This window comes from Notechis scutatus, chromosome 2 (assembly GCF_049901735.1).
Source record: "Notechis scutatus isolate UNSWTSFEM ecotype Mainland chromosome 2, rNotScu1.2, whole genome shotgun sequence".
Taxonomy (NCBI): Eukaryota; Metazoa; Chordata; class Lepidosauria; order Squamata; family Elapidae; genus Notechis; species Notechis scutatus.
The window spans coordinates 232,581,386-232,596,337 of NC_142010.1; the positions used below are offsets into that span (position 1 = coordinate 232,581,386).

Consider the following 14,952-nt stretch of genomic DNA (forward strand, 5'->3'; position numbering starts at 1 on the left):
TCCATTCAACATACTAAAGTAGGTTGGCCAGTTTAATGCTTACTTATCACTAAACAGCCAAACGAGGCTCTATTCCTTTCATTTACATTTGAAGCAAAATCCCCAGAACTGCATCTCCAGGTAAGGAAGATGCCATTCTGGTAATTTCTGCTTCAAATGTAAAGAAGAGGAATAGAGCTCGTTTGGATGTGTAGTAACAACCAGTAATAAGCCAGGCCAGCTGACAAATCAAGTTAAATCATAAACGGGCTAAGGCTGTTGCATGATTCCCATCCACCGGCGTTTAGGAACTAAACGTGGCTTTTTCAACAATCACAATGAGAAGAAACCGTGCTCACATGATTCACGTGTGAATCCAGTCACTATTCAAGATCTGCTTTCCTTTCAGCTCTGAACGACTGAATAAGCGGGCCGTGGGGTGGACGACTGCGCACGTTCACGCCCCCCTCCACTGGTTGCTTTCGCGGCTTCTGGCGGGAAGCGCCCCTTCCTTCCCTCAGTCGGTTTGTTGTGCGCGCAAAAGACAGGTGTCCGCTCGCCGGCGTCTGGCGGCACCGACCTGGAGCCGTCATTCCGCGTAGAGGCGGCGGTCCGAGGAAGAGGCAAAAGTTGCTCCGGACCGCATTGACCCTCCGGCTTAAAGCCGGGTTCCTTCCACTCTTCCTTCCTCCCCGTGCCTTTTCCTCCTCCTACCCGGAGGAGAAGCACAAAGCGCCCGAGGTCAGAACAGGCAGACTTCCGCCCCAAGCCCCTAGACGGCCGCTTCTTCAAGCGGGTAAGTAGTTCAAGCGGGCCGGCAGGCGAACCTTGTCGTCGGGAGAAAAGAGGACAGAGCAATTTAGAAACGGCGCCTTCGCTTTTCTGCAATTGCGATGGATTCGTACGGCGACGGCTGAGTTGCCGCCCTTCGAGCGCCCCCGGATGGTTCCCTCAGCCGTGCGCTTTGGAGACGCCCTAAGACAGGGGTCTCCAACCTTGGCAACTTTAAGCCTGGAGGACTTCAACTCCCAGAATTCCCCAGCCAGCTTTGGCGACGGCTGAGTTGCCGCCCTTCGAGCGAGACGGTTCCTTCAGCCGTGTGCTTTGGAGACGCCCTAAGACAGGGGTCTCCAACCTTGGCAACTTTAAGCCTGGAGGACTTCAACTCCCAGAATTCCCCAGCCAGCTTTGGCGACGGCTGAGTTGCACCCCAGACGGTTCCCTCAGCCGTGCGCTTTGGAGACGCCCTAAGACAGGGGTCTCCAACCTTGTCAACTTTAAGCCTGGAGGACTTCAACTCCCAGAATTCCCCAGCCAGCTTTGGCGACGGCTAAGTCGACGCCTTCGAGCGCCCCAGACGGTTCCCTCAGCCGTGCGCTTTGGAGACGCCCTAAGACAGGGGTCTCCAACCTTGGCAACTTTAAGCCTGGAGGACTTCAACTCCCAGAATTCCCCAGCCAGCTTTGGCGCGGGCTGAGTTGCGCCCCAGACGGTTCCCTCAGCTGTGCGCTTTGGAGACACCCTAAGACAGGGGTCTCCAACCTTGTCAACTTTAAGCCTGGAGGACTTCAACTCCCAGAATTCCCCAGCCAGCTTTGGCGACGGCTGAGTTGCGCCCCAGACGGTTCCCTCAGCCGTGCGCTTTGGAGATGCCCTAAGACAGGGGTCTCCAACCTTGTCAACTTTAAGCCTGGAGGACTTCAACTCCCAGAATTCCCCAGCCAGCTTTGGCGACGGCTGAGTTGCACCCCAGACGGTTCCCTCAGCCGTGCGCTTTGGAGACGCCCTAAGACAGGGGGTCTCCAACCTTGTCAACTTTAAGCCTGGAGGACTTCAACTCCCAGAATTCCCCAGCCAGCTTTGGCGACGGCTAAGTCGCCGCCCTTCGAGCGCCCCAGACGGTTCCCTCAGCCGTGCGCTTTGGAGACGCCCTAAGACAGGGGTCTCCAACCTTGGCAACTTTAAGCCTGGAGGACTTCAACTCCCAGAATTCCCCAGCCAGCTTTGGCGACGGCTGAGTTGCGCCCAGACGGTTCCCTCAGCTGTGCGCTTTGGAGACACCCTAAGACAGGGTCTCCAACCTTGCAACTTTAAGCCTGGAGGACTTCAACTCCCAGAATTCCCCAGCCAGCTTTGGCGACGGCTGAGTTGCGCCCCAGATGGTTCCCTCAGCCGTGCGCTTTGGAGATGCCCTAAGACAGGGGTCTCCAACCTTGTCAACTTTAAGCCTGGAGGACTTCAACTCCCAGAATTCCCCAGCCAGCTTTGGCGACGGCTGAGTTGCGCCCCAGACGGTTCCCTCAGCCGTGCGCTTTGGAGACGCCCTAAGACAGGGGTCTCCAACCTTATCAACTTTAAGCCTGGAGGACTTCAACTCCCAGAATTCCCCAGCCAGCTTTGCTGGGGAATTCTGGGAGTTGAAGTCCTCCAGGCTTAAAGTTGCCAAGGTTGGAGACCCCTGCTAAGATGTCCTAAGAGAATCGCTCTAGGCTGCTGGAGGGATTTTGGGTAGCGTGGTGAAGTCAGGCTGCTGGAGGGATTTTGGGTAGCGTGGTGAAGTGGGCGAGAAGACGTTAAGCGGAGCGGAGCGCCGTATCTTTTGCTGAGATAAATACCGTAGGGAGTCACGTTAGTCCGGCTCTAACTGGGAGCCATATGGTTCGAAGTGAATGGGCTGATACTGGAATAAGCAGAATAGGAAATCGGTTACTTTATGGCAATACACAGCTTTTCTCAACTTGGGGTCCTTTACTGTATTTGATCTGTGTGGGCAGAGTCAGGCTTGCTGGATGGGGTTTATGGGAATTGTGGTGTCCAGGTTTGAGAAAGCAGCCTTTAATCCTGTGTTAAAACAGAATTTTTGAACAGGGTTGTTTTGTTTGCTTTTAATTTTGCCATTTTACAATTCACCGCAGTGCATGAGAAATTTGTACGAAGTGTTGTATTTGTACCTTATAGAATACTGTACTGTAGTTATACTTAATTAAAAGTAATGTAATCCATTCTAGAATGCAAAGGTGGAGTAACTTGGGTGATAATACTATCCTAGTTAAAGTCTGTTAGATTGCTATAAAGTAGTGCAGGCGAGAGCGAGAGGGTCTAATTTTCTACAAAGGTAATTTTATATAAGTATAATTATATAATTCTATATAAGTAGTTAAAATGAAAAACTCCAAATCCATGGTAGGATCTCTTTAAAAGCTACAAAGATTTCATGCGAAACATGCACATTGAGGTAAATGTTTATTTTTCTATTGCCTCAATCACTGAAATTACTCTTAAGTGGCTTACATGCCTGGGTTCAAATATTAATAGCTAATCTTTAAAAGGTTGCAATGTGATGCCTGTTGATATAGCAATGACTCATATTAAAGATGAACAAGTATCTGTTGGATAGAGGTTGTTTCCTAGGAGTTATTAGGAATGGCCTGCTTTTATACCCTGAACCTTACTCAGTGCCTATTGATTTGGGACCAGTTAATTTCTGAATACAGATTTGAAGCTTAATGGTAAATGTATTTCATAAAGATCAATTGCATTTTATTTCAATAAGATTTACATACCATCCTTTATGATAGGGTCTGTAAAACAGAACCAAAATAAAAGTGGAATTGCTCGAAACACCCCGTCTCATTTTTGTTTTTATAAAGGGTAGTATATGGATAATGAATAAATAAAAATAAACAGTGGGTAGTTAAACTGAAATTCACTAACTGCAGTTTGGATGATTTTGACAGTCAAAAAGTTTAAAAACAGGTTCGTGGAAGATCAGCTTCTATAACTACTAGTATTGATGCCCATTTGCTGTATCTTCAGTCACAGAAAGCATTCTTTATGTATTGATTGCTGTGAATTTATAGTGGAAGGAAGTTATTACCTCAGTACAATTATGAATTTCTCAATGCATCCAGTTCATGGCTCTGTGACACAGAAATAGAGTAAACAGATCTGTTGCAGCAAAACTACTCCGATATTCCTATGACTTAAAATATGGGCCTACAACTTTTCCTCATCCACCTATCCCCTTAGGAATAGTTGTATATTCCTGTCACAGGATACTCTAAATTTATGTTGAACTAGATTGGTTTTCATGGATACCAATGCTATATATTTACGGTGCCACAATATTCCTAGTTGGCTTTATTTGCATAGTGCTAAACTTTAAGCCATATTTTACAAACTACATTATGTAACAATGTGATAACCTGGTCTACACAAGTTAGTATCACCTATATTTGAAATCGGTTTTGTACTATGCAGGTATTAAAAGGCTGAAAGTTCCCTTATTATACCATACAGAAGCAGTGGTATAAGTCATTTTGTAGTGAAATGTGCTGCTTTTAACTAGCTTAGTGATCTCTTTGCTTTGGTTGTTTGCACACAATATTTTAGGGTAAATTATTTTTTATTTAGTATGTTCTCAAACCTAGAATTGGAGAATCTTACATTCATCCATTCACCAGTGAATGAACGTACAGTAATCTACGGATTGTTGCATATAATATATAAACTATATCGGGTTGCAGTATTTGCAAACTACGGTATTCCTTTGTCTAAAGATTTGACCTGTTTCAACTTTTCTTAGTGACTATAGGGAAAAAATCATTAGTTCTAAGAGTTGACACTAATTTGATGATACATAATCCTTTTTCTTGTCAGAGCAAGAAACCTTTATCAAAGGTTTTGTGAAAGATGCAGACAAACTGTAATACTGGAAAAGGGCAGTGAGAAAGATTTGGACCTATTTTTATGAAGAGAAATTAAGGGATGCATTAAGGGAAGAAGGGTCAAATAAAAAATAAAAACCTGTCTCTTTTATTCAGGAATTAATGTTAAATTACAGGAAAGAAATTCTAACTGAATATTAGAAAATTTAGCTGTTGAATCAGTTTCTAAGGGAGGTTGGAGCTCCTCTTCCCTAGATGTGTTCAAGTTCAGCCATCTGTTGAAGGAGCTTTAATTAGGATTACATCACTAATAAAATTGGACACATTAGCCTAAATGCATCCAATTTTCTTTTTTAAACATGAATACTGCCAAGGAATAGCTAGGCTATATTCAATCATCACTAATTCTAAGAGATCATAAGCAGATATTTTTTACATTTTTATTCTTCAAAAACTTCACTGAAAACTTCAGCAAAGATGAAATTAATATTCTGCATGTCACAGATGTTAGTAGAATATTATACATGCTTTGAAATGACTTCAAATTTAGTGCCTCTCCAGTATCCATCTTTTTGTACAAAATCAGCAACACTGCTTGTCAAGAGTAAAGGTAGGCATTTGAACGCATTTCCCAAGATATATACTCATTTAACAACAGAGCAAACAAATTAAATATTGTCTGGAAATAAAATAATTTTTCTCTAGTTGTTATAATGTTATTTTCTAACCTCTTAAGATGTTTAAATACTTGAAGTTTTCTTAAGAAGACTCATTGTATGTATGAAATAAAAATGGAAAATTTGTTTTCTTGGTTAGTCGATGAAGATCTGTGTTGTTAGGGGATGATCTGTCTATCATTCTAGAATTAATTTAATGTAATTTGCAGTTCCATTTTCTACAAAATGCAGAAGTCTTAGAGGTGCGTTGGAATGAAGTTGTTGCTTAGTGATGAAATTGTGCAATTGACTACAGTAAAGATTTTCACCTTTATATTGTGTATTGTTGAATTTTGATTGCCATTAAACTTAACTCTTGCTTTGAATACACAATAATTTTTTGCAATGGGTATATCCCATTAGTGATCCTGCCAATCACCTTCTTTTTCTGAAGCAATTATATTCTTCATAAATTCTTCAAACTCAACTTATATACCTCCCTATTTATTTTGCTCATTATGAGAAAGGCTTTAGAAAATGCCCTCATTGAAGAAAACCAGTACAATATATACTGTAGAACATTAACTTTTAAAGGAGTCCCAGGCAATGCAGCCTTCTTCCCATAGAAGTGATTTGGCTCCCATTCTCCTTGTTCACAGGATAATTGCTATATGAATGGCTTCGCTTAGGATTGAAATTCCATGGGCACTCCCATTGCAGCATCCCCATGGTCAAGTGATTAAAATGTGTTGGCAACTGGCATGTATTTATGATGGTTTTGATGGTAATCATCTTTTGCAATCTTCTGACAAGGAAAGTAAATGGAGAAGCCAGATTCACTTAACAGCCATGTTACTAACTTAACAACTGCAGTGATTCACTTAACAACTATGGTAGGAAAGGTCATAAAATGCAGCAAAACTTACTTAATGATTGTCTTGCTTAAGCAACAGTAATTTTGTTTTTTACTTTTAGTATTAAATTTAATTTTATTCAAAAGTGTAAACTTACAAACCCTGGATATAAATGATAACATCAGAAAACCACAATTGACAAAATAAAAGTGAGTAAACAAATCTAGTTAGTAATTCATAGTAGTAGCAACCCCCAATAGTGGAAATCCCCAAACTCAGGTAAAGAAGGTGGTTTTAAACTTCCTTCCTAAATGGCAACAAAGATAAGGTCATCTTCATATGAGAGGCAGACTTTTCCACAATTTTGGGTTACTCACCGAGAAAGTGAATTTCCTGAACCCCATTGCATTGCTTCAGGGGGTGTGAAAATGCACACCATGCTTTTCAACTCACTCATATAAGATGGGCAATTTTTTATCTAGAGATGATGTTTCCAGATATAATTCTGAGTCAGAATGAGCTGTACAGCTGGGGCTTCATCAAGCTATTGATAATAACTTTCTCTTCTATTGAGTCTATTGTATGACTTGAAACTATGACAACAATTTCAGCCACACAGTTATCACACAGTAGAAAATAAATGCAGAAAAATATCCAGGCAGTTAGTACATTGTAAAGATAACACTTATGGGGGTGTGGAAATAATAGATGGAAAAAGTTATTATTTAATATTTCTGTTGCTTTTTCAAAAAGCAGATTCTTTAATGTACTCTACAGCCCATTTAACTGGGGACATAAGTAGAAATCTTACTTCACCAATGTGTCTTTTTTTTAGAATTGCACCCTACAGTGGCTGTAATTGATAGGGCAGCTTGTTTGACTACAATAGAAAAAATATCTTTATTGAACCATGTATAAGAAAGCCTCTGTAGATCATTCAGATAAATGTTTGGATAAGCTTTGCCACAAGAACATTATTGTTTCACTATCAATGGAGAACAGGGAAAACATTTTGTGCACAAACTGTTCTGTATGTAGAAGAGCTACTTTCAGATGCTCTGTATCTAAAGCAAAATGATATATTGATTCATACTTGGAATATGATAGAGTGGCTTTGTTCAGGTGTGGATAGAAATGCAATTGTTTGAAATAGTTTTGAGAGAGAAGGGGAACAAGGAAGATCCAAAAATGTTAGCAGTTGAGGAATAACATGTTATAGACAGAAGGTGGGATGATGGGATCTGCTACAGTAGGAGTTCCTATGGGAAGGAGAGAGTCACACACCAACCTTGCTCAGTTAATCCAATAACATCTCTCCAGATTTTTTCCACAAAACCTAGAACAAAAATCAAACATTCCAGATTTTGCTTTGACTGGCCTATGGCTTACCAGATTTCTGGAAAAGTATGATTTATTCTAGGTTTCAAATAAAATAATTTTCCATTCTGTGCACATCCTGGTCTAAACTTAGGAAAAAATATCTGGCACGGAGAACTGGTTTTCTCTCTATCTGGAATTATTTCCAAATTTAAAATTTAGGGAATAGTACTAAGCAAGAATGCTAATAATATGCAAAAAGCAATGCCAATATTGATTTTATTCTGAAATTACAGTATGTATTGTAGTCTAAGTAATTAATGAAAATCAAGATTTTTGTTAAGTATAACTTTTTCATGCAATTCCTAGCAATTTCTAAATTTTGTCTGTCATATCAATGTTTAGATTGATCAGTGTCATATGCCTCTCTTCTGTCAGCCTTGGTACATGTATTACTTTAGTTAATTCTGGTCTAGAATTAATTGAACTATTTTTCACTATTATAAAATATAAAATGAGCTAAATACATATCCCAAATATTAAAGATGTATGTTGGGTGGAAATGGCAACTGTCTGATATTTCAAATTCCTTATTTTTTGTATTTTGTACATGCTTTTGTAGCTTTTAGGGAAAACTAATTTTGGAAGGATTAACTTTTATTATAAAAAATACTAAGCATTCTTCTGTTGCTGCTTTTAGAGAGTGATATCTCTATTCTGTTTTCACTTCTACCATTTTCTATCTACGTGTTTGTGAGGATAGATATGCAAAATTAGAAGTCTATGATTAGAGCCAAGGTTTCCAACCTTTTAGAATTGGTAGGCACAGTTATAGTGTTCAGAACATGGCAGGATATCTGCAGGAAGGGTAGCTTTGAAAAGTCAAGATGCCAGCCACGAGATTACAATGCATGTAAAAAAGGAGCAGGGTTTTATTGCATGATATTAATCACCATCTTGACCTTTTTAATGCCCCTGCAGACATCCCTGGAACATGTAGTGGGATTATTGAAAAATAAGTGCTGGGGAAAGACAAACAGTCCCTGTAATTTTGCGTTTATTAAAATATCACTTGCCTTTATTCCATCCTCCATAAGATCACAGGTTTAAAGGAAATGGATATGTGCTAATTTACTTTTCCTCTGGGATGCTGGTTTTATCTCAGGCTTAAGGGACAAATCTTGAATTCTGCTCACAGGATCCTCATGTTCAAATTGCCTACGGCATTGCTGTTTACTAAAAGCTATATATATATAGATAGATAGATAGATAGATAGATAGATAGATGTGTGTGTGTGTGTGTGTGTGTGTGTGTAATTATAATTATTATTTATTAAAAATAGGTTCAACTATTTTAGAGCCTATTTTTATTTTCCCTCGTCAAATAAAAGTTTAAATGTTTAGGAGCTATATTAATATTCTATTCTTTTTCCTGTTTAACTTCTCTTAAAATTAGGTCATATTTCAACTGCTCTAACCATCACTTGAAAAAAAGGATGGAAAAAGCCACAGAATTTTCATCAGATGGCAACTCTTTGATTAAAGCTGTTTATCACAGAAGACTTCGCCTGACAAGATTATTGTTAGAAGGTGGGGCCTACATTAATGAAAGCAATGACCATGGTGAAACACCTTTAATGGTTGCTTGTAAAACAAAGCATGTAGATCATCAAAGTGCTAGCAAGTTCAAAATGGTGAAATACCTTTTGGAAAATAATGCAGACCCAAACATACAAGACAAAACTGGAAAGACAGCTTTGATGCACGCCTGCTTGCAAAAAGCTGGCCCTGACGTGGTTTCTTTGCTCATTAAAAACGGAGCTGATTTAAGTTTACAAGACCATTCAGGAAACACAGTTCTTCTATATTCAGTGAATTCGGAGGATAAGGAAACTCTAAAAATTATTCTAGATGCTTGTAAAGCAAAGGGAAAAGAAGTTATAATCATCACCAAAGACAAATCTCCATCTGGAAAGCAAAGAACTAGACAGTTCTTAAATGTGCCTCCTCCTGATGTTGATGAATGTCAGTTTTCAAGTTCTTGTACTTCTCCATCAGAAGTAGAAGTTAAAACAACTTTGCCCCCTCCTACAGATTCAAATGACACAAACGAGTCTCTATTTAATTTCAAAGAACCGAGTCATCCTGGAAGAAAGGAAGGTGCATCTGAACAGCATTCTCCTTCTAGAAAAATACACACAGGTCCTCAAGTGCCAAACTCCAAAATTTACTCTGAACCTTGGATGAAAACTTCCTCTTCACTCTTGAATCAGAATCAAATATCTTGTTTACAAGAAGAGCTTCATGATATAACTCCAGAAGAAGAGTTATGTTTTAAAATCAATAATCTAGCCCTGTCTAAGAGATATATCACTAGGCATCACAGCATTGATATTAAGGATACCCTTAATTTTTTGAAAAGCTTTGATCAAACTGCCTCAAGAAAGATGTCATATGATGAAATAAATTCTAATTCACTTGTTGGTGAAGCTAGTCGGAGTGAAATTCCTTCAGACCAAAATTTGGATTTGACCCATATGAACTTCATTTCCACCCTGAAAAGCATTGGTCAAAGGAGAAACCTGGGTGCAAACCACTATAGTTCTGATTCACAGTTAACTAGCGTAGGGCCTCTTACAGAAGACAACAAATTACTTCTAGGGAAGAAAAAGCTTCTTTCACCATCTCCATCACTGTCTTCAAGTTCTAAAGAATTGATTGAAAATATGCCTCCGAGTTTCTTAAGCAGGAGAAGTCACGCTATTCAAGAGAGACGGGGTTCAGATCACACTGCCCTGACTAGACTTAACTTTCTCCCCCCCTTAAATGTGAACTTTCATTCCCCAATCTCTGATGTCTACAAGGTAAATAACATATCTTCCTGTGGACAAAAACCCCTAATTCCAACAGCACCAACTTACTCCAAAGACTTTAAGAACACAACTTTGTTGACAAGAAGACAGTCATTACAAACAGAGCAGATAAAACAGCTGGTGAACTTTTAGAAAATGATAAACAATGATAACTTGTGTCTGCTTCCTTCAAGTTTTTTTTCTTGTATGAAAATTAGCTGTTCAAGCATCTCGGATAAAAATTATATCAACCATTTGTTTTTTTCTAAATTCATGTTGAAATGAAGCTGCAAAAAAGAACCAAAGTCTTGTTCGTTTGGAGAAATATATGTCTATATATAAATGGACCACACATGTAAACATTAATGTTTATTTAGCTTTAGCTTATTATGTTGTGTCAACTCAGCCCATGGTAGCTTATGAACAGTATCCGTGACTTAGCAGGTTATCTTAATTTAGCTGTAGTGAGCTACAAAATACTGCTGCCCTCATCATACATTTCATTATAAATATGAAAGATTGGATATTCTTGTTTAGCATAAGGATTTTAAACTACACATTATTCATAGAACATTTTTAACATTAACAAATGTTAAGCTAGTGTTTTTATACAATCTACTGCATCCTTCTCCAGTGGGGCTTCCCAGACATGTTAGACTGTCCATCAGCCACTCACCTCCCTGCTGTCATGACTGTTTTGGGCACTCAGCAGCTGACCCACATTTATGGCCATTTGCAGTGTCCTTTGGTCACATGAATGCAATTTATGACATTTTTGCTGAAAATCAAAGTATTTTCTTCTGATTTTCAGCAGAAATGCCCCACGATGAACAATGGGTTCACTGAACAACTGTCACAAAAATGTTATACAATGGGTAGGGTCATGATGAACCACTTTATGTCTCACTTTGTACTCACCTTGATGAGCAGGCTCTATTATAAGTTGAGAGTTACCTGTATAATATATCCACACAGTAAAATATAATTAGGGAATGAAAGAAAAGCAGATGTCTATGTGCAGATAGTATTTTGTTAGGTTCCACATGTGTCACTTACTAAGTTAGAGATACTAAAAAAACAAAGCCACTTCCCCCAAAATTGTTGAGTAATATTGTATTTGTTAGCTTCTCTAACAATGCATTAAGACTAATCCAGATATTTCTGTAGGACCAATTTAGCCATTAGCCATTGGGAATGTTCACATAGTCTGATTTTTTTCAGATGGGTTAGGCTTCAGTTTCTGTAATTATCTAGCCAATAATCCAGTGTGAAAATTATGGAAGTTGAAGTCCACCACATCCAAAAGTTGTTAGGAACTCTAGTGATGCAGTGTTAGAATGCAGTATTGCGGTGTCAACTGCCCACAGCCTGGAGTTCGATCCTGACAGCACTCAAGGTTGATCCATCCTTCCATTGAAGACCCAGATTGTTGGGCGCAATATGCTGACATTGTAAACCACCCAAAGAATGCTGTAAAGCACCATGGGGTGGTATATAAGTCTTAAGTGCTATTGCTAATTGCTATATTGGATATTTGGATTTACAGTGTCTTTGCATGGGAACGATAGCTTTCACGTACAGTTATGTCTTGCTGAACATGGCAGGTGCTCCTTTTATATTTCTGCTACATATTTTAAGCCCTCTAGGCATCTATTATGAAAAATAACTTTGCTATTTACTCTTGTTCTATGGGAATAAAAAGGAAATATGAACACTGTAAATGTCAGAATTAAACTTTGTGCTGGAACAATTCCTGTGAAGAAATGTCAGGCCTCTGTGCTTAGCACTAACAGGTGCTTTAAAATTGTTTTGAAGCTTTTAGTCTCAATTTCTGAAGTAAGATTAGGATTTACAACAATAAAAGTATATACTTTGATTTAAACCTTGGAATTATTGGTAGTGTTTTGGTCTGAAGCTTTTGGTACGTTCAATCCTAAAATAGTATTAAAAAAGACTGCAATTTTATGCAATTTTTACATATTCTTCTGAGTATCAAGATCTTCATTTAGTCTTTGGGGTTATGGGGGTGGCTTCTCCTTCTAATCAGAAAAGGGATTTTATCATGGTATCTCATGACTATTGTTGAGGTATTCCCCATTAGGAGAATGAGTGCACTCAGGGAAACGTAGTGAGAGTGGTGTTGAATAACACACAACCAGCACACAGATACACTGAATAGTAAAATGTAGGTTTTACTTCCAGTAAATGGGTAAACAAAGTCCAACAAACAGTCCAAATCATACACGGTTAAAGCAGGTAGTATTCAATACAATCAGTCCAGGGATAATCCAAAAATGAAGTCCAGTATCATAAACAAAGTTCAGTAAATGGAGTTTGCTAACAGGTTGCAAGACTCACAGCAATCCAAGTAGAACGAAGATCAGGCAATACGGCAAAACAGGAAATGCAAGTAGAACAAACCAGGTTTCTGGCTCCATCTTATGGCTGTTGGAGGAACCTCAGCCAATCACAATGACAGCATTCTCTTAAAGATACAACAGTATTAAATGACTATCCTGGTTTATATATTGCCAACCCAACTGTTAGGTGACTATCATTGCTAACATTCTCCCCTTTGGTAGGACAATATATAAAACCTTACAGTCCATATTCCTCACAGCAAGCCTTATGTTTTACAGTGCATTGGGCTTTTGTAAAATGATCTGCAATGTTATTCTCTGACATGCAATACTCCAGTGTAATCATTTTACTTTGAACACATTGTCTCACATTCAGATATCGTAGATCGGTGTGTTTTGATCTTGTCTTTATGGCAAAATTGGAAGCCATCTAAATTGCTGATTGGTTGTCTTCATATACAACAATAGGTTCCTTTAGATTAATTCCCATATCTATCATTAGTTGTTTATAACATACTGAGTCCATACATAATAGAGATAAACATGAGAATTTAGCCTCCATTGTTGATAAGCTTAGATGTTTTTGTTGAATAGATCGCCATCCAATTAACACCTTTCCAAATAACACTACAGTACCTGACATTGATTTCCATGTAGGTACGTCTGTAGCGAAACTTGCATCAGCATATGCAGTTAAACTTAGTTCATCCTTAGGCTCCAAATATAATGCATAATGCATTGTTTGTTTAAGATATCTCAACACACGCTTAGCTTGCCAGTGCCTTTCAGTAGGCTCAGTATTAAAAGTGGCTAATTGGTTGACACTATATGCTATGTCTGGCCTAGACCAATTACTGAGATAGGATAAGCTACCAATCAATAATTGATAAATGTCTTTATCAAAAACAGGACTTTGCACATCACTGTGACTAAACTCCTGGCTCATTGGTGTTTTAGCCGATTTACAAAGTTCCATTTTAAAATTCTTCAGTAACTGGTTACCGATTTATCGGGCGTATAACACGCACTTTTTCCCCCTGAAAATAGGGGCAAATGATGTATGCGTGTTATACGCCGATATAATGTTAAGAAGCCTTCGTGAATGCTGCTGGGATCGGGATCAAGGACACAAATGAAAGAAGGGGAGGGAGGAAGCAACCCGAAGCCTGTCCTTCTCTCTGGGTCAGCTTCTCAGTCGCTCTTCTCGCCCTCCACCAGCACAGGAAGAAACTGCTTCAAAGAGCGGGGCTTTTCCTGTCGCCGCAGCTTCCCTGAAGCGCCCGTTTCTCCCCACCCCACCCCGCCCGCCCGCCCGCCCGCCCGCAGTGCTCCGTTCTGCCTGCCTGCCTGCCTTCGTTAATGGTTGAATCGAACAGCTTCGGCTGAGTAAAAGAGGCGAATAGTTATTATTCTCAGCCGAAGCTGCTCCCAAACAACCAGAAACTAAGGCAGGCAGGCAGGCAGGCAGGCAGAATGGGACACTGTGGATTGAAGCGCGCGCGCGGGTGGGAGTGGGGGTGAAACGGGCGCTCGGAATAGCTGGCGGCGACAGGAAAGCCCCCGCTTCTTTGAAGCAGTTTCTTCCTTGATGGTGGAGCAGCGAGAGAGCGAAGCCTCCTTCTCTCTCTCCCCCGGTCCTTGCAAAAATTTTCTGCTTGAAACCGGTCCCTGGTACAAAAGGTTGGGGACCACTGATTTACCTTATAAGTGGTAATAATATTAATTAAAAAAAGTTCTGAGCTACCCTTATTTTGCTTCAAAGTTTTTATTTAGAAATTTAATTTTTTTTCCTGAAATTTCCTCTTAAAATGAAGATGCGTGTTATACGCCTGTGCGTGTTATACGCCGATAAATACGGTAATTTTATCTGCCTGTGAGATTTTGTAGCCTCCCTTAGTTTTATCTATTTTCAAACCAAGATACTGTTTAATCTCACCTAAATGTTTGATTTTAAATTTCTTTTCTAACAGTGAAATAATCCCAGTAGCTTCTTGATCAGTCTTAGTGATTAATGCTATGTCATCAGTGAACAATAGCAACAATGAAATTACACCATCACTTTCCTTTTTGAATAAACATGGATCAGCCATGCCAGCTACAAAACCTATCTTTGTTAATTCCTTCACTATACATTGATTCCATTCATAGCCTGATTGCTTCAAGCCATAAACTTTTTTTAATCTCCAGCAATCAGTTTTGTTATCAGTTTTTATACCCAAAGGCTTCTTTAAATATATAGTATGTTGCAATGGTGCATGAAGACATGC

The 14,952-nt window shown here is 39.4% G+C and overlaps 1 protein-coding gene across 1 annotated transcript; it reads left to right on the forward strand.

Moving 5' to 3' along the window:
- Nucleotides 1-8,969: 8,969 nt before the first annotated feature.
- Nucleotides 8,970-10,572, forward strand: ANKRD34B (ankyrin repeat domain 34B). The gene has a single exon (XM_026671314.2). It carries the CDS (start codon nt 8,970-8,972, stop codon nt 10,476-10,478), a length of 1,509 nt encoding a protein of 502 aa, XP_026527099.2. The 3' UTR covers nt 10,479-10,572.
- The last annotated feature ends 4,380 nt before the right edge of the window (nt 10,573-14,952 follow it).